This window comes from Rhineura floridana, chromosome 1 (genome assembly GCF_030035675.1).
Source record: "Rhineura floridana isolate rRhiFlo1 chromosome 1, rRhiFlo1.hap2, whole genome shotgun sequence".
Taxonomy (NCBI): domain Eukaryota; kingdom Metazoa; phylum Chordata; class Lepidosauria; order Squamata; family Rhineuridae; genus Rhineura; species Rhineura floridana.
The window spans coordinates 246,688,209-246,713,097 of NC_084480.1; the positions used below are offsets into that span (position 1 = coordinate 246,688,209).

At 42.2% G+C, this 24,889-nt stretch overlaps 1 protein-coding gene and 1 long non-coding RNA gene across 9 annotated transcripts in view; one reads left to right on the top strand and one right to left on the bottom strand.

Annotated features, from left to right (window-relative positions):
- LAMA3 (laminin subunit alpha 3) overlaps positions 1 to 11,652 on the top strand; it is a 207,480-nt gene extending 195,828 nt beyond the window's left edge. For both annotated transcript variants that reach the window (XM_061596969.1, XM_061596976.1), the window contains exons 71-78: positions 2,715 to 2,875; positions 4,026 to 4,215; positions 5,449 to 5,592; positions 6,435 to 6,594; positions 7,287 to 7,417; positions 8,098 to 8,191; positions 9,577 to 9,696; positions 10,923 to 11,652. In XM_061596969.1, coding sequence (XP_061452953.1) covers positions 2,715 to 2,875; positions 4,026 to 4,215; positions 5,449 to 5,592; positions 6,435 to 6,594; positions 7,287 to 7,417; positions 8,098 to 8,191; positions 9,577 to 9,696; positions 10,923 to 11,068 — 1,146 coding nt within the window. In that variant the 3' untranslated portion in view covers positions 11,069 to 11,652. The remainder of the gene's footprint in view (positions 1 to 2,714; positions 2,876 to 4,025; positions 4,216 to 5,448; positions 5,593 to 6,434; positions 6,595 to 7,286; positions 7,418 to 8,097; positions 8,192 to 9,576; positions 9,697 to 10,922) is intronic.
- On the bottom strand, positions 7,995 to 23,482 carry LOC133370594 (uncharacterized). 7 transcript variants are annotated; one of them, XR_009759168.1, is made up of 4 exons: positions 18,569 to 18,681; positions 14,876 to 14,967; positions 13,552 to 13,644; positions 7,995 to 8,217 (listed from the first exon to the last, which is right to left on the bottom strand). It is a non-coding gene; the product is annotated as an uncharacterized LOC133370594 (long non-coding RNA). The 7 variants fall into 7 exon arrangements; XR_009759169.1 differs by lacking the exon at positions 18,569 to 18,681 and adding an exon at positions 15,381 to 15,665; XR_009759173.1 differs by lacking the exons at positions 14,876 to 14,967; positions 18,569 to 18,681 and adding an exon at positions 23,376 to 23,482.
- Positions 23,483 to 24,889: the final 1,407 nt, after the last annotated feature.

Sequence of the window (24,889 nt, forward strand, 5' to 3'; positions counted from 1 at the left end):
TTTTCTCCCCTCTGCAAGGGTGGAGGACCAATTAAGATGGTCCGTCCCCGGAGACTAATGAATCCTGAGGGTTTTCTGATGGCTCTAGGGAATTTTCCGGCTGATAGAATTGACGGTCCTGTCGAAACCCTGGCCATGCTGTGGAATACGGAAATGGCCTGGGCAGTTGACACGATCGCCCCGGTGCGCCCTCTCCGTTGCAGAGCTCAATTGGCTCCCTGGTTTACTCCGGAGCTAAGAGTGATGAAGCAAGAAAGGAGACGGCTTGAGTGCAAATGGAGGCGAACTCCCGACGGCTGTAATCATGCACTTGTGAAGCTCTCTACCAAACTCTATGTGAAGGCAGTGAGAGCAGCAAAGAAGCAATACTTTGCTGTCTCTATTCAGTCATCCCTTAACCGCCCAGCGGAACTTTATAAAGTTGTCCGGGGACTTTTACACTCTGGTCCCCAGGACGCAATAACACCATCAATTGCCCGCTGTAATGAGTTTGCGCGACACTTTCGTGATAAGATCATGAACATCCGCCGGGACCTTGACTCCATTATTGTAGCAGTTGATCCTAATGAGGTGTCCAGAGCACAGTCTTGTCCTGTTTTATTGGATGAGTTTCAGTTGGTACAGCTCGAGGATGTGGACAAGGTGCTTGGACAGGTGCGGGCGACCACTTCTGCTCTGGATCCTTGCCCCTCATGGCTAATAAAAGCTAGCAGGAATGGAACAGCCGGCTGGGCCAAGGAGGTGATTAATGCCTCTTTACGAGAGGGAGTGGTCCCACTCTGCCTGAAACAGGCGGTGGTGAGACCGGTCCTAAAAAAATCCTCCTTGGACCCTGATAATTTGGACAACTATAGGCCAGTAGCAAATGTCCCATTCCTGGGCAAGGTTCTAGAGCGTGTGGTCGCTCGCCAACTCCAGGCTCTCTTGGATGAAACTGATTATCTAGACCCATTTCAATCGGGCTTTCGGCCGGGGTTTGGTACAGAAACGGCCTTGGTCGCCCTGTATGATGACCTCTGTCGGGAGAAAGACAGAGGGAGTGTAACTCTGTTGGTTCTCCTTGATCTCTCAGCGGCGTTTGATACCATCGACCATGGTATCCTTCTGGAGCGACTTACGGATTTAGGAGTGGGAGGCACTGCTTGGCGGTGGCTCTGCTCCTATCTCGGGAATCGTCTCCAGAAGGTGATGCTGGGGGAACATTACTCGAGTCCCTGGGTACTCCGATATGGGGTCCCGCAGGGTTCAGTTCTGTCCCCCATGCTTTTTAATATCTATATGAAGCCGCTGGGTGAGGTCATCAGGAGTTTTGGAGTGCGTTTCCAGCAATATGCTGATGATACGCAGCTCTATTACTCCTTTTCATCTTCGTCAGGTGAGGCTGTTGATGTACTAGACCGCTGCCTGGCTGCGATAATGGGCTGGATGAGAGCTAATAAACTGAAACTCAATCCTAACAAGACTGAGATGCTGTTGGTGGGAGGACCCTCTGCCCAGATGGTTGACGTTCGACCTGTCCTAGATGGGGTTACACTCCCCCTAAAGGAACAGGTACGTAGTTTGGGGGTCTTATTAGATCCGCTCCTGTCACTTGAGGCTCAGGTAGCCTCGGTGGCACGGAATGCATTCTACCAGCTCCGGCTGGTAGCCCAACTACGACCCTATCTGAGCAAGGAGCATCTTGCCTCAGTTATCCATGCTATGGTAACCTCTAGATTGGACTACTGTAATGCACTCTACGTGGGGCTACCTATGAAGACGGTTCGGAAACTTCAGCTAGTGCAAAATGCTGCGGCCAGAGTTCTCACTGGGACAAAGAAATTTGACCATATAACACCTGTCCTGGCGCAGCTGCACTGGCTACCGATATGTTTCCGGGCCAGATTCAAAGTGTTGGTTCTTACCTATAAAGCCCTAAACGGCATTGGACCGCAATACCTGATGGAGCGCCTCTCTCGCTACGTACCTACCCGTTCACTCCGCTCGACGTCGAAGGCCCTTCTCCGGGTCCCAACCCATAAAGAGGCCCGGAGATCAACAACTAGATCTAGGGCCTTCTCGGTGGTGGCCCCCGAACTATGGAATGCCCTCCCAGACGAGATACGCCTGGCGCCTTCTCTGTTATCTTTTCGGCGCCAGGTAAAAACTTACCTTTTCGCCCAGGCTTTTTAAATTTTGTAAATTTTTAAATATTTTAATTTAACATTCTAAACTTAATATGATCTTAATTTATAAATCTCAATGGCAATTTTATTAATGTTTTATAATTGTACTATATATATATATTTTTTTCCACACTTGCTCATATTTTAATTGTGATTTTATTTGTTGTACACCGCCCTGAGAGCTTTCTGCTATAGGGCGGTCTAGAAATGTAATTAAATAAATAAATAAATAAATAAGTGAAGACCAGAAGGAGCAGCCCAGGCCTTGACTTATGAGGGTTTCTGCCTTCAGATGCTAGGCTGTGCTAGAGCACTACCTGATGGCATGATATCTGAGAAAACCACCTTTCAGGCGAGACCAATGGTGTGATCTGTTGTGAAGATGAGGTTGCTTAGCAGGGAAGGGAAACATGTTCAGATGCATTTAGTGATCATAGTGGGGAAAGGAGGGGACGAAATTGGATGGTTTAATTTCAAATGAAGCCATACTCACTTTAATTTGCAATTCGTTCACTATCATTCACTAAAGATTTACATTTTCTCTTTCAGAGGAAAAAACCCATTGCCTATTTGACAGAAGCAAGCGTTCAGCAAAACAAGGGCTGTACTTCACATGCTCAGTTAAATTTTGTCACTGGCGCTTATCATTTTGGCAATACTGCCAGCACTCATTTGTTGTTTGTAGCTTCCCAAATATCATCAAAAGACAGGTAATGGAATTTTGTTTTGTTCAAACGTTTTCAAAGACTCTTAATACTTAATCATGGGATATTATCACACTGAGACCTGGCTTTATGGCAGGCTGTAGCTGATGTCTGATTCTGGCAGGGTAGGTGAGGGCTGGGCCAAAGCCAGAAGATGTGGTCACAGACAAGCTGGAGATCAGACCCAATGGATCAGGCAAGCAAAGGCCAGAGGCGGTGGCATAATTGGAAGGCAGGCTGATAGCTGGGTACCAGGTTGAGCAGAGCAAAGAGTCAGAGACAGGAACTACTGTTGTGTTATTATCAACTGAGTTTATATTCTGCCCTCCCCCCGTTAGCAGCCAACTCACCGACAAAACAATTTAACAAGAAGAAGAATAGCATTCTAAAAAGTTACAGTTAAAAATATTTTTTTCATCCAATGATCTCCAGGTTGCCAGGATCAGTCTTCTTCTGTTATCAAATGCTTGGGTAAACAGGAAAGTTTTCAAAATTATCCTACAAGTCAGTAGTGACAGACAAAGGCAGACCTGTGACAAGACACTGCTGTTACTCCTTTGGATTAATTGCTGAGACTGGGAAACAACTTGGAGTAGGAGTTTTATACGTATAGCAAACCAAGCTCCTATTGGTCCCTTAAGTCACAAATTAGCTTTTCTGGCTCTTGCCATCATATAGGTGGTGCTGCATCATTATATCAGTAATGCCCTCAGCCTAATAGAAGAACTGTTTCCAGTGGTGCAGGGAGTTAAGTGCCAATCTTCTGTTACTTGAGTCCCTGTTTCATGTCTCCTGACACCTTACAGGTACTTCAGACTGGGTTCTGAGAACATATTTTATCCTATGTAATAATAATATAAAGAAGGGAAGGTGGCATTTGTTTGAAAAATTATGCAATGACCAGTTTTGGGCTTGAATATAGCAAACCAGCTTCAAATCTCTACTTAGTCTTGAAGCACACTGGTGACTTGGGTCAAATTGTCCTCTTCGTCACAGAGTAACTGAGAGTACTGAAGAGACAGGAACCCTGAAGCAATGTGTTGACCGAATATAAGTTTAATGAGTAATATAATGATGATGATAATATAATCAGAGCACTTTCTACTTTTCTATTGCCACAAATCTTCTGGTTTGATTTTTAAAAATACAATTCAAGGTCCCATTTTGCTGTTGATGTTCGTACATCATCATCTAGAGGACTGATCTTCTTCATGGGAGACAAACTGGAGAACAGATACATGGCTCTTTTCCTTTCAAAAGGACGTTATGTCTTTTTACTTGCTGCTGATGGGAGAAAGATAAAAATCAAAAGCAAAGCTAAATACAACGATGGACACTGGCATACTGTGAGTATGAGCTAAAGCAGAATTGGTAGATAGGGCAGCCATTGTGGCAAATCTGTGGGCTATGACTAAAGGAGACAGAGCTGGATTAGCTTGTGATAGTAGCTTGTGGACAAAGTTGTTACTGCCAGGGTAGGAAGCAGCAGCAAAGTCTGGTAATGCTTTTACTGTATAAACCATTCCATTTTTATGCCCTCTGCTGTGGGGATCTGACTGGAACATCCTATCCCAAGCTTTGTCTCTTATTCCTCTCTCTCCTGCTGTGGCTTGAGAGCCAGTGTGGTGTAGTGGTTTGAGTGTTGGACTATGACCTGGTAGACCAGGGTTCGAATCCCCACATAGCCATGAAGCTCACTGGGTGACCTTGGGCCAGTCACTTCCTCTCAGCCTCAGAGGAAGGCAATGGTAAACCACATCTGAATACCGCTTACCATGAAAACCCTATTCATAGGGTCACCATAAGTCGGAATCAACTTGGAGGCAGCCCATTTTTCTGCTGTGGCTGGTTAGTTCAAATACATGTTTATGACATTCAGTACACACACACACAAACACAGAGAGAGAGAGATTCTTGAGGCTCATTGCCCTCTTAATATTCCATTTTCAGGCCCTGAGAGGAACTGTGCAGTAAGTTATACAAAAGCACAATTTTATTCGGTGTATATTTTCCCATTGTTCTGCTACAATGAAGAAGAAATATACCTTAAAAGGAATTTTCTGTAAGTGAAACTCATAAAGGTACAAAAACCTCTCATACTTTCCACATCAAGAAACTGCTCAATGACTGCACAATAGCAGTTTACAGCGTATTTAACATCCAGTCAGGATGTTTACAGCATATTTAACATCCACTGTCACCATGTGAAACTATCTCATATTTAGGGCTGTGAGTGTTCCACAATTCAACTGTTTTTTTTAAAAAAAAAAAGCTGCAGAATGTGATAATGGTCACAATTCAGCTTTCTGAAAACTCACTTTTTTTAAAAAAAAAAGCAAGCTTCCACCTACATCATTGTGAATATATATCTGAGAGTGTGTAGACAATGCCAGTTGAAATCTCAGGAGTCAGTGATATGTCCCCAAATGCTAATCTACAAAATACTTGAAAAAAGCACAGTGCTGTTATCAATTAGCATGAAGAAAAGTAGTAAGTGCTGCTCCAAAATTACACTTTGTACTGCTTTATCTTTCTATTTTTAATGTATCTGTTCAAGATTATGTTTGTCTTCTAAAAAGGTGGTGTTCAGCAGAGCTGGAAAGAAAGCGCGGCTTGTTGTTGATGGTCTGAAAGTTCGAGAAGGAAATATAGCACCCAGTTACTTTGCCATGATGACTGAGTCACCAATCTACCTAGGAGGGGTTCCTTCACTGAAAATTCAGGTAAAAAGTGTAGGTTTTAGCTGATGTGGATTTAGATGAGAAAGTATGTGTTTGTGCTTTCATCCCAGTCTTATCAATAAGCTTCAAGGCAGATAACATTTCCTCTTCTGTTCCAGCTCCAAGTAACTACGGGTGCTTCCAGATGACCTGTTTATTGAGCATTCACCTTGATTTGTTTGTAGGGAGATTAGACAATGTTTGCTATTTAATGAGCATTTATTCTGATTGTGGGAATGTTAGATGATGTTACATCAAAGCAAGTTTTCCCACATTTTTCAGTGCATTTTCCCATCACTTGTCTTATTGCAAAAAGTCCATTTTGGGGAGAAAGTGGGCTTGTTCTGCAAGACATTCAAATCAACTATAATTGTACAACCTGAATTTGCCAATATGTGATTGAATCCCATCTGAAAAATAGCAACAGTCTGGAAGCCCCTAGGTGAGAGCCAATATATGACAAGTGCATGTCACTTTCAAGCTTGACTCCCACTGGAAAATATGTATATGAAAGCATAGATATAGATTCCATTTCAGATCTTGAGTCATTCTGTTCAGGCACCTGTATGGATGTACAATAGTCACATTGTGCAACATCCACAGAGCCACAGGTTCCTCACCACTGTACTGGTCTATTCCCCATTTCTGATTCTTTTGTGAAGTTAAACTAATTACTTCAGCTCTCTCTGGCAATATATCTGGCTCTAGAGGAAGACATTTAGATTGCCTAAAAACAACATGATACATTTAGGCATCTGCTCCTAGTCTAGGCAGCTTGGAATGATGTAGTGTTAAAATACATATTACTTGACTTACCATAATCTGTCTTGAATTTATATTTTCAGAATATACCAGGAAAGAGTTTTGTAGGTTGTCTGAGAAACTTTAATGTGGGAGGAAAGCTCATGCGAACTTACCATCAGAACAATGGTGTTCTGCCTTGCTTGGAAAACACTTTGGAGAATGGGATCTCTTTCTTCAATGAAGGGGGGCATATTGTCATAGGTAGGTATGGTAGTAGGCATTGGTTCTGATCACCAGTTCTGTATTCAGTCAGAACAGGTCCGCAACCCTTTTGGGGGACATTTGGAAATCTAAGAACCTACAAAATACCCATCTCACAGAACAAGGCATTACAAAAATACCCAGCTTGGAAGAAAAATTGGTGGTGCTTGCAACCCCCCCTCCAAAAAAGGCAAAACACCTGCATGTACCCTAAAACAACAGACAGAAGCAGGCAATACACCTAGAAAACAGGCAACCCCCAACCCAGTAACAACAAAAGCCTCAAATCCTTTATATGAATAGATTGCAATGGGCAGGGGGCCTAGGAAGGTACCAGGTTGTGTCTCTAAGGATACCACATTGGGAACCCCACAGGTAGAATGCACATGATGGCTCCTACTACGCACAGGCTTATTCAGCCTTTTTCAGAGCTTGGAAAAGTTACTTTTTTAAAACTACAACTCCCATCAGCCCCAGCCAGCATGGCCACTGGATTGGGCTGATGGGAGTTAATAGTTTGAAAAAAGTAACTTTTCCAAGCTCTGGCCTTTTTGGATGAGGCTAGCTCCATGTTCACAAAGGAGTGCATTTGCTGAACTTCTGTCTTATACTGAACATCAGAAAGGCCCTATTGCAAGTAACAGTGCATGCATCCTTTTTAACATAACTATTCCCATTTTTTTGCATCTCAGAAAATGCTTTTGTGATGAACTTGGAATATAGGATAATATTTAACATTCGTCCAAGAAGCTTGAACAGCATTTTAATTCATACTGGCAGCAAACAAGAAAACTATTTGACTTTGTACATGGAAGAAGGCGTGGTAGGTGTGATTTTTCCCCTTATTTGGAGGGAACAGAGGGAGAGAGTGTAGCCTTGAACTACTATGATCTGGTATCAGTATATTTGAGCCACTTCCCAGAATTCTGTCACACTCAAGTGTGGCAAACAGAGTCAGTGATGGCCTATGCAAATGAAAGGGTGGGGTTATGTAGATAGGGCCTGGTTCAATTTTCAGTGGTTCCTATATTATTCTGTGGCAAAAGGTTCATGGGCTGCAATATGGGACACAGTTGGCAGTGGGGAAATCTAGCTTCACTCCAGACTGTGATGTCATCAAGGGCAGCATAAGCCAAACTTGTGTTGTGACCCAGAATGCTCATTTTTTCTTATGTCCATGTAAGTGAGGTTCCTATAAATTAACTAGTAAAATCAGCTTCAACTCATCAATATCCACCTGGAAAACTCTTAATGTGGCTATATTCTTTCTACCAGAGTAATAATACCCTTCTTTGCAATTCTAGGGATCAGCAGTTCCAAAAGCACCAGTACTTGCCAAATAATCAGAAACATAACAATTTGGGGTTTGCAAATGAGACAACTGTCCCTAAAAGCATTGGTAAAATTAATCAAACTCGGCAAATCTGTCATAGTCACGTATTCTTGTGTCTATACTTTTATTCTTTTTCTTACTCGTAATATAAAATATGTCTGTTTTCACAGCTCACTGCATCTGGAAATAATGGCGCTGGAAAGTTCTCAACATCAGTCACGCCTCGGCAGTCTCTGTGTGATGGAAAATGGCACTCCATAGCAGGTACTATGCAATCTCATTCACCTGTTCTTTAGAGACAAGAAAAAGAGGGAATCAGACATTGCTGAGCTCACAAAAAGTAGTGCCTTATGCTTTTTAAAAAGACTAATTGGATTTCTGATGCATTTTCAACTAATTATCTTTAAATGCATAACATAATTTGTGTGCATCTCCAGTTCTGCTTCTTATGAATTCTGAATATAAACACATGATGACTACAATACGTAAAACAGTTTGGAATAATCTAAAATTACAGTGGGACTTCAGCAGGATTGTTGTGAAGCAAGTAGTTTATTGCTTCAATTAATAGATTTATAAAGTAAAGTGAGGATGTCTTTGTTCTCTTTCTCTCATACTTTAGCAGCTTTCTGATGTGCTGTTTTGCTGGAATAAGAAATAAACTATTCGAAATTACAAAAGAATTGCGAAGAAAATGCAGGCAGTGGTGTCTTTACTTATTATTATTAATGTATTTATTAAATTTATATCCCCCCCTTCTTCCCAGAAGGGGCCCATGGCGGCAAACAAAAGCACTAAAGGCACTTTAAAAATCTTAAAAACAAAAGACGTTAAAATATATTAAAACAAAACATCTTTAAAACATCTTTAAAAATAACTTAAAAAGCAATTCCAGCACAGACACAGACTGGGATAAGGTCTCTACTTAAAAGGCTTGTTGAAAGAGGAACGTCTTCAGTAGGCGCCGAAAAGAAAACAGAGATCGTGCCTGTCCAATATTTAAGGCCAGGGAATTCCAAAGGGTAGGAGCCACAAAACTAAAGGTCCGCTTCCTATGTTGTGTGGAACTGATCTCCTGGTAAGATGGTATCTGCCAGAGGCCCTTACCTGCAGACCACAGTGATTGACTGGGTATATAAGGGGTAACTATCTTTCACCTATATGTGCCAAACTGTATGTTATACTGCAGCTGTGTGTAATATTGACCTAGCAGCTTCTTCTCCATTGAAAAGTACATTTTAGGAGGGCGTATTTTGTCACAGAGAAGGGGTGGAAAGCAGGGAGTGCTTAACTCTCTCTCTTAGGCCATTTTCCTTTGAGGCTCACTTCCCTCAGCTGCTTTTCCCCAGGGTTTCCAGGCCTGTGGTTGCAAGGAGAACAGTCCAGACTTTAATGGGAATAAAAGCAGCAAGAGGTAATTCAGAGAGGAAAAGGTTAGCAACCAGCACCAGGCTAGTAATATACATAGGTATCTCCATACATACTATACAAATATTGCATTTGTCTAGAATAAGAGGTGTCTCAAAATGGAAGGGGACAAAATGATAGATATCCAAGGAGAAAAAAGGACATAACTGAAGTCTTAAGTGACTGAAACTGACTAATGCTTGTGTTGAAAGACAGGACTGACTGATTCTGATTGTTTATAGTAACTCAGAAACAGAACACTGTGCACCTTGAAGTAGATTCAAAGAGTAACTCCACTACCGGACCATCAGCTATACTTTCCACCAGCCATCCTGAACCACTTTATTTTGGGAGAGTCCCAGGTAGGAGGGCTCTTATTGGTTAATCTTTCTTTACTGCTACTTTATTTTTGTTTTAGGGTGTAATAAATGTGACAGCCTTCTATTTGGAAAAACTGCACTCAATCAAATGACAGCATAATCCGTGTCTCATCTCTTATGAAGAAGCCTTTCTCTTTGAGGGCCAAACTAGATGAGATGTTAATTGCATTAATGCAATTAATATGCACGTTAATGCCATCAAAGTGCATTTTAATATATATAAAAGATTTGGGGGGAGGAGAGATATACACAAGACAGGCCAACACAGACCTTCAAGGGTCTGTCCAGGGGACGTTAACAATGTCTGGTCAAGAATCCAGTCATGAAGAAAGCAGATAGGAACAGGACCTTAGACAGCTCCATGGGTCCCTGCTGAGGCCGCTATAATAAATGTTGCTTCTGTAGAGAACCAAAGCCAAATGAAGCCTCATATATGCTGACCAGAACTGGCTGGCTGGTTAAAGGGCCCCTCCCTTATTTTGTAGCATTTGACTGCTATGAGGTTGGAGAGACAGAGGTACTGCATGGGAATTATCCTTTGGCTGGGAGGACCCTAAATAAGATACTGAAACTTTTCCCCTCAAGAAAGTAGCTTGAACCTCATCAGATTCTTCCACGGTGCACTACAAGGTCCCCCAAGTGGTTGGATCATATCATTCAAAATGCAGATCTAGAAATCCCTCCCATGCAGGGACTGATATTAATAATTATAATCCAGACTGATATTAATCGCTTGTTGGCCAACAGACATGGCCAGTGCATGCATCATAATCTAGAAGGCAGGGCTAGCATTGGCATTCTAGAGAGCATGTCACAGAAATCTCCTTCATATGTATAGTACTGGACACATGACTAGCACTAATATGACAATCCAGTAGTGAATGCATGGTTAAATTTGCTCTAGGCATAACAGAGCAACCTTCTTACCACATTCATCATATTGTCCCTTATCTACTGTTCTGTTGGTTTTGGAGTCCCAATATTTGCAGCCAGTTGACTCTGTCTGAAAAATGTGAGCAAGAATGGAACGGGGGGAAACAGAAAATACTCAAGTAGAGAATTCTGCATTATTGTTTCCAAAGCTGTCCAATATAGATCAGAGAAGAGACACTTAATTACAGTGGAATCTGAGACTAGCTATGTAAAATGTTAACACTGATTGCAAATCATAGATGAATCTAACTTATTTTTACCCTTTCTCTTTATAGTAAATTTGGCAACACCATGGCTTCCTGTTCAGGATGTGTTCCTTGGCTGTCTGAAGGATGTTGCAATCAATGACAAAACTGTCTTAGTAAGCAAAATTTCAGACGTTCATGGTGTTGTCAGCTTGCAAGGGTGCCCTCTCAATTAAGTTTTCCATGTATCTCCTCAGGGTGAAATCTCCTTAATGTACTGTATGAATGCCACAAAATGTTTTCATCTTTTCTAAACTCTGTGTTACTCTTGCCACAGATTTCCAACATAGTTTAAGGATGTAAATATTTTTCAGCATTGTGAGCTGTGCTGCCACAGTTGGATGTTTTGAAATGTTGTTTGGCTTTTCTGTGTACAATTCACTCTCTATGACAAAGCCATGTGAAGTATAAAATGGTCTTGTATATAATATAACCTGGAGAGATTCTGCTCTCAGCCACAGTGATGCATAACTAGAACAATTGTATTGACATAAGAGCCCAGTCCAGAGGCTCCTGACATGACAAGCACTACCCAAATTAGAACTGGAAAATCTTTGGATTGCAAGCCGAATCTGACCTTGCAAACGGAATTTTATAAAAATAGAAAATGATGCTGTATTGCTGAATCAGTGTTTTTTTTATACTGGAGTGTGCATTACACAATTGACAAAAATGTAAGCATGAGTATGAAGCACTTTAAAAAGAATGGAATCCCAGAAGTGACAGTTTTAAAAGAGTTCTATGACCAAATAAATGTAATCTGCTTTTTAAAAATCTTCTGTATATTTATTGTACTTGCACATAGCAACATTTCCCTACACTATAATCAAAAATTTTGATTGAATAAGGACAATGTGTTAAGTCCCATTATCTTTGTGCAGAAAACTTAATATGCATAAAACATTTCTACATAGTATAATTTCCTCACATCATATCAGAAATGGGAAATATGCTTTGCCTTTTTTTTTTTTTTAGAAAATGAAGGTACTTGATCCTTTGTCAGTCTCAGCCTGGAGACTGCAAGATGTGCAATCAGAGGAATTCTTTCCCATGTGTCTAGAAAACTTAGTTTCGATTTAGTAAATCTAGTTAATGATTTATCAACATAATATACGTTTTTCAGGGTTTCCTTTCACCTTTTTGCCTTTCTACTGAGCAGCCCACTTAAGAAATACCAGTCTGGAAATATCTGACCAATGTTTGTTGTTGTTATTATGTGCCTTCAAGTCAATTTTGACTTATGGCGACCCTATGAATCAGCAACCTCCAACAGCATCTGTCATGAACCACCTTGTTCGAAGCTTGTAAGTTCAGGTCTATGGCTTCCTTTATGGAATCAATCCATCTCTTGTTTGGCCTTCCTCTTTTTCTACTCCCTTCTGTTCAATTTTATATTATAAAGAAGAAAGTGTTTGTTATGACAAATACATAAATTTCAGAAACTGGCTAGATAATCCTATGGTCCTGCCATGCTTGCAGCCAAGTTACACTACTAGTGTAATTAGAGATGGATGAACCAGTATTTTTCCATTCTGTGTCAACTTTGCACAAACTTTATTTGTGTCCATTCCATTCCATTTCCACATCAATCTGAAAAAATCCATATAAGAATGTGTACTTAAATATGTATTTTATGTCAAAAAGACTAAAGTAACGACAACAGAATATTTATGTAATTTTAGAGTTGACAATGAGGACATTGAATTTATCAAGGATTATCAATACCTTGGCACAGTCATTAACCAAAATGAAGACAATAGTCAAGAAACTAGAAGAAGGCTAGGACTGGGGAGGGCAGCTATGAGAAAACTAGAAAAGGCCCTCAAATGCAAAGATGTATCGCTGAACACTAAAGTCAGGAATATTCAGACCATGGTATTCCCAATCTCTATGTATGGATGTGAAAATTGGACAATGAAGAAAGCGGATAAGAGAAAAATCAACTCATTTGAAATGTGGTGTTGGAGGAGAGCTTTGCGGATACCATGGACCGCAAAAAAGACAAATAATTGGGTGTTAGAACAAATTAAACCAGAACTGTCACTAGAAGCTAAAATGAGAAACTGAGGTTATCATACTTTGGACACATCATGAGAAGACAGGATTCACTAGAAAAGACCATAATGCTGGGAAAAACAGAAGGGAGTAGAAAAAGAGGAAGGCCAGACAAGAGGTGGATTGATTCCATAAAGGAAGCCACAGACCTGAACTTACAAGATCTGAACAGGGTGGTTCATGACAGATGCTATTGCAGGTTGCTGATTCATAGGGTCACCATAACTCATAGTCAACTTGAAGGCACATAACAAAATGTCAATGTATGCATTTCTAAACATATTCCATCCTAGAATATGCACTTTTAAAGCATTTTGATACATTTTCTAAGCTAAGAACTATATCACAAAATTCAGAGTAGTGAAAAATCTGAAGGATAATTACTTTCGATATGCTAGTCTGGGAAGTGTGAATTAGGTTAATTTGCTTAAAAATGGGGACCAAACAAAATTATTCTCCATCCTGAGTGTAATCTCAGTGAAGCATGGTTAGAATCCTCTGCACTTTCAAAAGAAATGTTGAGAAGTAAACTGCAGTACATAGGCCAGAGAACATAGCAACTATGCCTGCTACTTCCTCAGCATCCACGGCAATACCCGCTTACCTGTGTGTGGGGTTAGTCCTTGCATTTCCTCCTGGAAAAGTGAAGCTAGGGATCCTGGTGGGTATTTGTGTCTAGAGTCCTGAGGCAGAGTACCTGTAAGATTTATGGAAAGATTGGGGTTAGCATAACAAAGCTATTTGGACTAGATTCAAATTCTGCAAATTAAAGTTCTAATTCACCAGGTATGTTTCCTTTGCAAGAGTGTGGCTTGCACAAGCCATTCATTTCATCAAGGATCATGCAGAAAACTTTCCCAATGGGTTGTGTCTTTAGATTTATTATTATTATTTACTTTTTTCAAATTGAAAACTCAAAGCAACTTACATCAAAAACATATAAAAACAAGAATAAAAACATCCTAAAATCCTCAGACTACATAAAAGCAAGATCCAACTTCTCCTCATCTGACTAAAAACAGAGCATTAAACTCTAAAGGCCTGCATGAATAAAAATGTTTTTACAGGGTACCTAAAGAAAGATAGTGATGGTGCCAGGCGTGCCTCCCTGGAGAGAATATTCCACAAATGGAGAGCCACTGCTGAGAAGGAAGAGGTGCATCTGTTGCTGCCGCTGCTGTCTCACTCACTCACTCTCTCGAGTTGTGCCAGGCAGCAGTGGCACGTCCTCCTTCAGTGTGCAACAAAGCCTCCCTCCTTCTCACCTCTCTTTTCCTGCTTCAAAGTCTGCCACATGCTGGCAACTCTTGCAGTCCACCGAGCACAGCAAGAGTGGTGGTGGCAGCCCCCATCAGGGAGGGGCGTGCAGTGAAGGAGAGCCCTAGAGAGGTCTGTGAGAGGGGGGGACACAAGGGGGGAAGGGCATGGGGGTGGGGCAAAAGAGGTGTTGGGGAGAACAAGGAGCAGGGGGTTGAGGGTAGTAGGAGGGGTTGGAAAGAGAAAGTGGGTGTGAGGCAGAAGGGACTGGTGATGCAGAAAGAAAAATGGCCTGGGAGAGGAGGGATTTGGGTGCAGGAAAATGGAGGGGCAGGAGGAATGAGGGACTGGTGAGATAGAGATAGAAATGAAAATGGGGGCATGGGACATGAGAAGAAAGGGATATGGATATGGGGGTGGGAGAGGCTGCTGAGTGAGTAAATAAGAAAAATGGGGGTGTGGGGTATGGCTGGGATGAAGGAAAAGGAGGGGTAGGGAGCAGGAGTGGCTGGGGAGTGTGTATGAAAGACAAAAAAGTGTTTGGGTGTGAGGGTGTAAAGATAAAGGGGGAGGTTATGGGGTAAGCAGGAAAATAGGGTGCATGGGTATGGGGTGCGAGGAGGAAAAGAGGTACAAGAAGGACAGCCTAGGGAGCCACCCACTAATGGTACCTCAGTCTTATCTGGATTAAGTTTCAGTTTGTTGGCTCACATCCAGTCTATTACTGAGGCCAGACATCGATCTAGCACATCCGCTGCCACACCTGCAGATGTAAAGGAGAAATAGAGCTGTGTATCATGGGCGTACTGCTGACAACACACTCTAAAACTCCAGATGAGCCCACTCAGTGGTTTCATGTAGATGTTAAACAGCACAGAGAATAAAACTGAACCTATGGGACCTGAAGGCACACTGAAGGCTCCATGGGCCCAGATTACAGTCCCCAAGCACCACCCCCTGAAAACAATCAAGTAGGACCGGAACCACTGCAAAGCAGTGCCACCCAACTCCAACAGTTGTTCCAGAAGAATACTATGGTATCCAGCTAAGTCATACTCAGAGTAGACCCACTGAAATCAATGGACTTTAGTTAGTCATGAAGAGGAAAAGATTCAAAGCAGTACACTTCCGCCTATAAATTAAGAAACTGTAATAGAAAAATAACTCTCCTGTTACCTGGCCAGTCATCTTTGGGTTGTTTTCTCCCTTTTCCCACTCCTGAATGTTCTCATCCTGATTGTATTGGTGCAATCTCTGGCTTGGACTAGTGTTAGCACACGCAGTACACTTCCATGAACCATCATGAACCATCTCTTTGTTTATTTGGAACATCCAATAGCATTGATGTTCAAGATGATATTTCACAAGGTATGTTGATGGTTGTCAGGGGACAAAAGGAGTAATGGTGACGCCATCCCTACTACTTCCTTTCTAACTTTCCCTTCTCTATCCATTGTTCCACTTTGTATAATATTTAAGGAAGCATCTGGTTCCTTAAAAAAGGGATAGCTACATTTATGGACACATAGTGCACCATTAAACAAGTGCCTATTTGCAGCTGTGACTAGCAATTACCCATCCTACTATTTTTTTCATGCCTCCTCTGGTCTATTTTCCTGCTTCCGTTTGGAAAGTCAGCCGAAGAACAAATCTCTACAACTCACAAGAAAGCAGTTTCACATGTGTATAGATAAGCCAGAGCATGGCAATACAGCAGCATATTTCAATAAATTAGTGGATGCTGCAAGGGTAACACCTAACCTTTGCTTAGTTGAAAGAGGGATGGCCACTATAAATGTTTTTCTCCTGCTGCATAAGATGTTATAGCATTACTGAAAACCCTCTGAGCACAGTAAACTTTATTTAGAGGAAAACACTAATTAAAAATGGGAACATGCCAAAGAATAGTTCAAGATTATGATTTCTGGTACAATGTGTGTTTACAATCCTTACTGTACTCACACACCCCATCTCTGTGAAGTAAATGTTGATTATTCCTACTTTGTAAATAAAGAGTTAAGATATGGACTTGCTAGACTTTTCCGCCCTTCTGCCCTCATTTATTCTGAAAGAATTTTGATTTGAAGGCTGCAGACTGGAAGCTATAGTGGGTTCTGCTAACAATTTAGGGTTAGCTTTTACCTCAGAATGAGTCGAAAAGACCCTTATATTCCAGATGAGTTTTAGTCTATCACCCAGGCTAAAGCTCATTTATCTAATGTAGTTATAAACTTTAGTGTTCATTCATCTTAAACAATTAAAAAACAAAAACATCAGCAGCCATCTCAATACCAGGTATTTTAGGGAGGCAACCAGCAAGCCATTTTTCTGGCATGTGCTATGATAACAATGCTCCAGGTGTTAGTCTCAGTTTGCAAATGCATAATTATACAGCCTCTAGGCTGAAGTATACTTTATGGAATAACTCCTAACTTGGGTGGATTTGTGTGTGTGTGTGGTGGTGGTGGCTTTTAAAATCCAGCTGCAAAGATAGACCAGCATCCAAAGTCCTATATTAGGGGATGCTGAAAGGCTTGGTACACCCAGTGGAATTTTTTAATTTCTCTCTTCCCCCCCTTGAGTGACAGAACATTATGCCATATCTTTTCAAACATTCCTCAGTTTCGCTATACAACTTGGGAGGCTGCTGTTCAAGAAACACAAGTCTGAAGTTCACTTGAGCATGCAAAACTGGTCACACAATTCTTTGGATCCAGGTCATTGTACATGTAGACAATTATACAGACAAAATATCAAACAGTCATAATTTAGATAATTAGACTATGGGACAGAGGATCTTTTCCTGTTGTACAATGCTGCATGTGTTGAGTTGATGGTCTTCTGGTCCATCCAGCTGGGTGATGACTCTCTGAATACTGTAATCCTCCCTGAGCCCCTGGCAATAAGGCAATCTGAATTTAAACAAGGGATTACACAAAATGACAAGTTCCTAATATACCTACTATGAATACCATCATCAGAGCTGCTGTACTAATCCAGTAAAGACAGCTTTTCATGAGAGTTCAGTGGCACCAGTAAGAAACTGCAGACTAGTGCCTTGGTTAAAAGATAGTGTCAGCACTCGCTTTTTGCTGTTGTAAGACAACAATATTAAAGGAAGCATATCCTGTTTCCATTTACAAGTGCCACTCCCTGCTATTCTTCTTTTTCTTAAGATCTAATTATTCATTTGCCCAAGCACAGCATGTTGACGGCCTGCCTCTCTGAGCGCATAATACAAAAACTCATCAACGTGACAAGAAAGGCCTGGTGCAGGTAAAAAGAACAATGCAGATGGCAGAGGTTTGACAAGGTTTACCTGCCACTTGTACATTCCACTTTAAGCAGCTTGGTATTGCCTCCAGAAAGGAAACTCTGCCAGAGACCTTAGCACAATGGGTAAGGCAATCTGTTTTAGCAGCAGGGCCAACACTTGTCAAAAAAGAATTTTCTGATACACTTTTTAAAATCTTTTTTCATCTCCCTCCAAACTGTTGAAGAATGTCAAGCCTGCCCCCGAATATTTTATGAAATATTCTCTGCCTGTGAATAAAGTGATGCAACTGTGGTTCCAACTTTAATTATTTGTCAGAGCAATTATAACCCCCGCTTCACCACATTGCAGGGGGTTAGGATGTGGCAGAATTTCCTTCCATCCAGCTCCACTAGTGGGGGGCCTTCACCACAGCAGAAGTCCCCACTGCATCCACCAAAACATGGATCGGCAGAAGTGACCACTGGTAGTAGCTCAACCAGCAGTAGCCAGTGTAATATGGGGGAATGGGGTGGGGTGGGACTGGGTTGGCCAAGGATTCATTGGATCCTAAGCTAGTCCAGCTACTAGTGATGGCCCAGTTCTGGGCCTCTCTGCTGCACAAGTATGGAGCTGGCACATTGAAATATGACCATTTTACTGCCCCAAGTCACCTTCCTCCCTGGCTGATAGCAGCAGCAGCAGGGCTATGGATGTAGTACTAGTTCTGCCACTCAATTGCTCGAGGCCAGGAGCTTGGACTGCTGCTTTAATATTGTGGAAGAAAGCAATGAGCTTTAGCCCCTACTCCATCCTTCCTTTCCTTCCTTCCTTTGTTAAATTTCTATACCGCCCAACTAGCATAGCTCTCTGGGCGGTGTACAACAGAGAAATAATACAACAAAGAAATATAAATATACACAGTATATAAGTAGCCAAACAATAATAATAAACAACAAACTAATGAAAACATCTCAATAAATATACAATTAAGCAATCCCCACACACTTCACAACAGTGTCTAACAAAAATATGCTGTAGTCCAAATAACAGCAAAAATGAATCTCCAAAATTAAATCTTGACCCCAAAAACAACTGAAAAACAACTAACCCCAGTAGTCTATAGACATCCTGAGCAGCAGGTTCACGCGCACATACACACACACACGGTCTCTGGCCCCTTCAGCAGTTGCTGTTTTTGTAGCTGGAGAGAGACAGGGCCCCACCCTTCCAGGCCAGGTGGAAATCAGCCAGAAATGCAGGGAGCAGGTCTTGCAGAAACTCACACAGGTAGATGGTCTTTGGCCCCTTCAGCAGTTGCTGCTTTTGTAGCTGGAGAGAGACAGGGCCCCACCCTTCCAGGCCAGGTGGAAATCAGCCAGAAATGCAGGGAGCAGGTCTTGCAGAAACTCACACAGGTAGATGGTCTTTGGCCCCTTCAGCAGTTGCTGCTTTTGTAGCTGGAGAGAGACAGGGCCCCACCCTTCCAGGCCAGGTGGAAATTAGCCAGAAATGCAGGGAGCAGGTCTTGCAGAAACTCACACAGGTAGATGGTCTCTGGCCCCTTCAGCAGTTGCTGTTTTTGTAGCTGGAGAGAGACAGGGCCCCACCCTTCCAGGCCAGGTGGAAATCAGCCAGAAATGCAGGGAGCAGGTCTTGCAGAAACTCACACAGGTAGATGGTCTTTGGCCCCTTCAGCAGTTGCTGCTTTTGTAGCTGGAGAGAGACAGGGCCCCACCCTTCCAGGCCAGGTGGAAATTAGCCAGAAATGCAGGGAGCAGGTCTTGCAGAAACTCACACAGGTAGATGGTCTCTGGCCCCTTCAGCAGTTGCTGCTTTTGTAGCTGGAGAGGAACAGGGCCCCACCCCTCCAGGCCAGGTGGAAATTAGCCAGAAATGCAGGGAGCAGATCTTGCAGAAACTCACACAGGTAGATGGTCTCTGGCCCCTTCAGCAGTCGCCGCTTTTGTAGCTGGAGAGGAACAGGGCCCCACCCCTCCAGGCCAGGTAGAAATCAGCCAGAAATGCAGGGAGCAGGTCTTGCAGAAACTCACACAGGTAGATGGTCTCTGGCCCCTTCAGCAGTTGCTGCTTTTGCAGCTGGAGAGGAACAGGGCCCCACCCCTCCAGGCCAGGTGGAAATTAGCCAGAAATGCAGGGAGCAGGTCTTGCAGAAACTCACACAGGTAGATCCAGACACCTTTGCTTAGCACATTGCTTCCTTCGTCTATCATTATGTATTAGCAATAATGTTTTGTTTCAATATGAACTGTGTGGAAATTTACCAGAAGAACATTTTACGAGAAGTTTTTTTTGGCCATCAAAACTGCTGGAGAATTCTGCCCGCCCACTCCCAAGAATATTCAGCAAATTCCCTCCCCAATTTTGCCACCCTCAAATAGGATAGAGAACTTTGGGAAGCCATTTCCAGAGCCGGAGTCTGTTTTGATATTGCTCTCTGCTGAGAGAAAAGAGGTGTAGCAGTCAAACAGGAATCTCTCTTTGCCCCTTGCCAATCCCTTTCTCTGTCTACAGAATAATAAAACAGGAAAACATGTTTCTCTCAAAGGAAGGCAATTTTATGGCATAGCATCTAAATGTTATATACAGCATGTCATGTTCTATTTTTTTAATTTAAATAATTTCTACCCTGCCTTTCTGTTGGAAAACTTCCAAGGCAGTTAACAATCACAATAACAACAATGTAAAATACAACATACTATGTTTTTAAAAAGAAGTATTAACAGCAGTAAATCAATCAGTCAGTATTTCCTCCTCTGAAATAATTTAGGTTTTCACTGCCCACTGGAAAGCAAGCAGTGATGGAGGAATTGTCACGACTGAAAAGGCTCATCCTGCATGCCCACCTGTGACATCTTATGCAGGAATCGCCAACCTTTCTGAGTCTGTGAGCACATCTGAAATTTTGAGAAAGTGCAGTAGGTGCCGTATAACACAAAATGATTGTCACATCTAAAAGAACAGAACGAGACAGGACCACAAAATGGTGCAGGAAAAAAGGCACCTACCTCAGCCATTGCAATGTTCACTGGCAGGGAGAAGTTCTCTAAACCTGTCCAGAACAAAAGGGAGGGTTGGTGCCCAATCCTGACATCCAATGAAATGTGGCCATGTTTAGGGAGGCATGTTCAATACAGGACAGGCCAAGCCAGTGCAAACTGTCTCTCATGCATTGTGGATCTTTGAGGAAACGTTTCCTGAGGCCTTTGGGCACCATTGGAGGTACCTCCATAGGATTCTTAGCAGCTTTGGATATAGGGGGATTTCGACCAGGAAAACTATGCGGGAGGAAAGAGTGCAATACCTCATCCCTTAGTGTCATTGCTTCTTACTCTAGCCAGTTAATCCACAGCCTGCCCTGCCCTGCATTTAACCCAGGGATGGAATTTGTGGCCCTCCAGATAACATCAGACTCCAACTTCCATCATCCCTTACCACTAGGCATCTTAGCTGGAGCTAATGGGAGCTGGAATCCAACAACATTAGGAGAGCCACAGGTTCCCCATTCCTGGTTTAATTTAACATTTAAAAAAGATGTCTAAGGATCCCTGAGTTATAGACCTCCTGCCCCTGAAATATACACAGGATGAAACGTGCCATTGGGATTGGATGGCCATCAGAAATGGCTGCTTAACTCTTCCCCTTCTTGCAATTATTCTGTTCGAAATCTCCCCCTCTCAGCTGCATTTTTCCTGGAAAGAGTGTTCCCATATCTTTCCCATTGTGGAGAGTGGCCTATGGGAGGGGTGATTTTAAGCAGACAGGTATCAGGATGGGTAAGGAACAAGGACACACACACATGTGGTCAGCTCCCATCTCTTGATGCATCTGCTTTTCCTTAAAAAATAAAAAAGCAAGAAGAATGTAACCACATGTAGTTTGGTCTCCAGTGTCTGAGAATGAATGAGAATGAGGCCTTTAAAGCTTATCTAAGCATTAAGAGTCCTAACCCAGCTATTGCCCATGGATAATGCTGTCACTTGAATGTACATGAAAATTATCGTACTTGAATGCACACATTTAACGCACTTAATTGAGGAAGAGTCTTTCACATTTGGGCATAACAAAGGGAAATTAAGACTTGTGTCAGTCCCACCTCTAAATTATATACTGCAGTGGTTATTTTCTCAAGCACACGTGGCAAAATCTTTCAGACTGCAAAACTATATTTTACAGCAATGATAGACATTGGAAGCAAACACTCTCCTAAGTATGTAAAATCTCTTTCCACAGTCAAGAATGTGTAGGTATCATTTATTAGCAGCAAACCAGACGTGATGTTAACAGGAGATTTATGATCAGAATTTCTGGTGGTTTGTGTGCGTGTTTTAGTTCAAAGCTGCCAGGACCATATGATTGGGTGTTTAGCCCTTTTCCCCCAGGCAGTTTTCCTAATCTAAATCACTGCCCCCTCCAAGCCAGCTGTGCCATGAGGGCTGTCCTTTGAAGCAGAGATCGAAAGCCCACTCAGAAAAATGAACAGGAGGGCCCCCAAATGTAGCAAGGCTGTCTTACGATTTGAAGCAATGCACATTACACAGAGGGGATTCCTGTAAGAGTCTAAGATTACCTATTTATTTTTATTTTATTTGTTTAAAATAATTATAGACTGCTCCCCATTCAAGATATCAAGATGGTGTACAACAAAATATGCAGGTACAATAAATCAGAAAAATGACTCGCTCATCTTGAAAAAGTTTAAACAACTAAATAGACCTGTCGGCACAGAAAGATCTTCAAAAGATGTGTAAAAACTAGCAGTGAGTTACACACAACTATTCCCAAATCCCAGAAGAGCTAATAGCAGCATGGATGTGTGTAATTTAGATCGGGGGAAAGCATGGAAGGAAAGGGGTTAAACACCTCTCTCCCAGTGCTACTGCCCTGGTCAAATTAGCAACCCCGCATGGCCGCTTTAAACAAAACATCAAAGTGCAGGATGGTGATCACAGAAATCCTGCATCACGTCTGATTTGTTGTAACAGAGTTTCAGAAGGATTCTCAAGCTTCCATTAAAGGACAGACACGGCTTCTTACAAAGGAAATCCAAACTGTTTATTTTGGGGTGTAATATGAGTGAGACCCAGAGCCTCTATCTTCAGTAACTCCCAGCACTTGGAGAGGAGCTAAAAAATAAAATTAAATGAAGTGTGACATGGCTGAGATGCAGCATTCAAGAATACACATTGCCCAAAGTGAGGGAGCTACCATTTGCAACAAAAGAGTGCAATTGACAAAACGTGTCAAGGGCCAAACCCTCACATAATAACTGTATCACTGTTTCTTTTTCATAATCCCTTGATTATGAAAAAGGCAAGCAAATGTGAGAAAGTACTGAGCTAGACAGCCGTGCTGTCAGGGGCACGTGTCTAGCGCCCCACTCTGCAGAATAAGCAGGAGGGCTCCCAAACACTGCAGGGCTGGCTTCTGACATTTTGAAGTAAGATACATGACAAGCTGAAAAAGGCCCTCTGTAAGGTTAAGTCCAGAATCTAACATTACATAACTGCACCACTGGTACTAGAGCCTTGGAAGGGTTACTGTTAATAAAATACCACACAAACGTTATGTAAGCATTTGTTCATATGATATGTTCTCTCTGTCTGGAATGCATGAAGATAATTTTATCTGGTTTTAAAATAAGCTTCATAGAGTTGCCATACATAAGTCTTAAAACAGAGAGTGTACAAAACATATTTGGCCCAGGGAAGGGGACACCAAAACATTTAGTTTATCAATTCCTTACAGCTCTAAGACAGATGCCTGTTCTAGTGCTGGTATTAACCTATGACAGGACCAGGGCCAGACTTCAGGGGGCCATCCAACATGCACAGGCAATATAGTCACACCTTCTTTTCTGCTGTCGCCACCATGGCAGCAGCAGCAACACTACTTACCTCCTCCTTGCTGGGCCCCTGGGTGGCATTTCCCTGGTGGGTGGGTGGTGGTGCCATTTTTGAACAGAAGACAAGCCTAGCTCCCATTTGTTGTGGCTACCCGCCATTTTAATTTACCAGACATGCAATGTCCTAGCCCACAGATCTATGAAATTTATAGATTGGTGAGGAACCACACCAGATAGGGCTAAGCTTGGCTCCCCTTCAAAAGCGGCACTGCTATCTATCCAGTGCTAAAACAGCTGCCTGTGGGCCTGGTAAGGTTAGCTGTAAGGTGACACAGCCAGGGCAGACTAGTGAAACGCCCTTCAGTGCCACTGGGGCCCTTGGCCAGTGCCAGACCAGAGCTAGTCCTGACCCATTATGGTTATGGATCTGGGTATTTGAATGGGTAACTGCTTTCACATTAAGCGGTCAGTATGTTACACTCATTCTTTGATGCCCTTTGCTGGGTCCCCTGTCCCCTGTCTTTGGAGGTGCAGGTAGCAACTGGGGAGAGACGGCCTTCTTGGTTGTGGCCCCTAGTCTCTGGAATGCTTTCCCCAGGGAAGCTTACCTAATGCCTGTCTCAATGTCTTAATGAAGACCAGGCTTTAAACAAATACATTGGGACTTTTCCTGATTTTTACTTTTTTTAAAGTATGCTCAGCTGTTTAATTCCTATATTTTCTTGGTGGTATTCAATGCAAGTCCTACTCAGAGTAGATCCACTGAAGTTAATAGACATAACTAAGTTAGGTTCGTTCATTTCAATGGGTCTCCTCTGAGCAGAGCTCAGCTGAATACAATCCACTGTTTTTAAGTTGTGTTTTGATTGTATAGTTTTATTCATTGTTCAGTCTTAGAAGCCTCCTTGAGAATGGAAAGAAGGCAGGGATAAGGAAATTGTAGCTTCCCAGAAGTTGTTGAATTCCTACTCCCATCAACCCTAGCCAACATGGGCAATGGTCAGGCATGATGGAAGTTGTGGACCAACAGCATCTGAGCACTAAAGGGTAAAATACAAGAGATTGGAGTGACTAAATACATCTACAGGGCTATACAAACATGTTGCTGCTGGGCCAGTGAAGAAGACAGAATTAATTTCTGTTACCTACATGCCTGGGAGTGAGCTTCATTGAACTCAGTGGGAGTTACTTTTTGAGTAGACATGTATATAGGACCACACTGTCAATGGAGAAACACAAAGAGGCCAGTATGAAAATGTGTGTCTTTCATACTGTTGGGTTTTGGTACTCTATGAAGAGTACATTATAACAGATGTAAATCTCTTGACTCATAAATATTTCACACACAATAAGCAGCGAGTTTCATTACTGCAGGCCCAAGTGGCAGATTATGAGGCATAACATGAACAACAGAGTGGCTTGAGCTACATACAAGCTTCAGCATAACAGCTGCTTATGAATAGGTGCCTGAGTATAAAATATTACTTTTATTTAAGAATACAAAGTGAGAAATATTCCATTAAGGAATTCTCTACCTACTATCCAAAGAGGTGTCCAGATATTGGT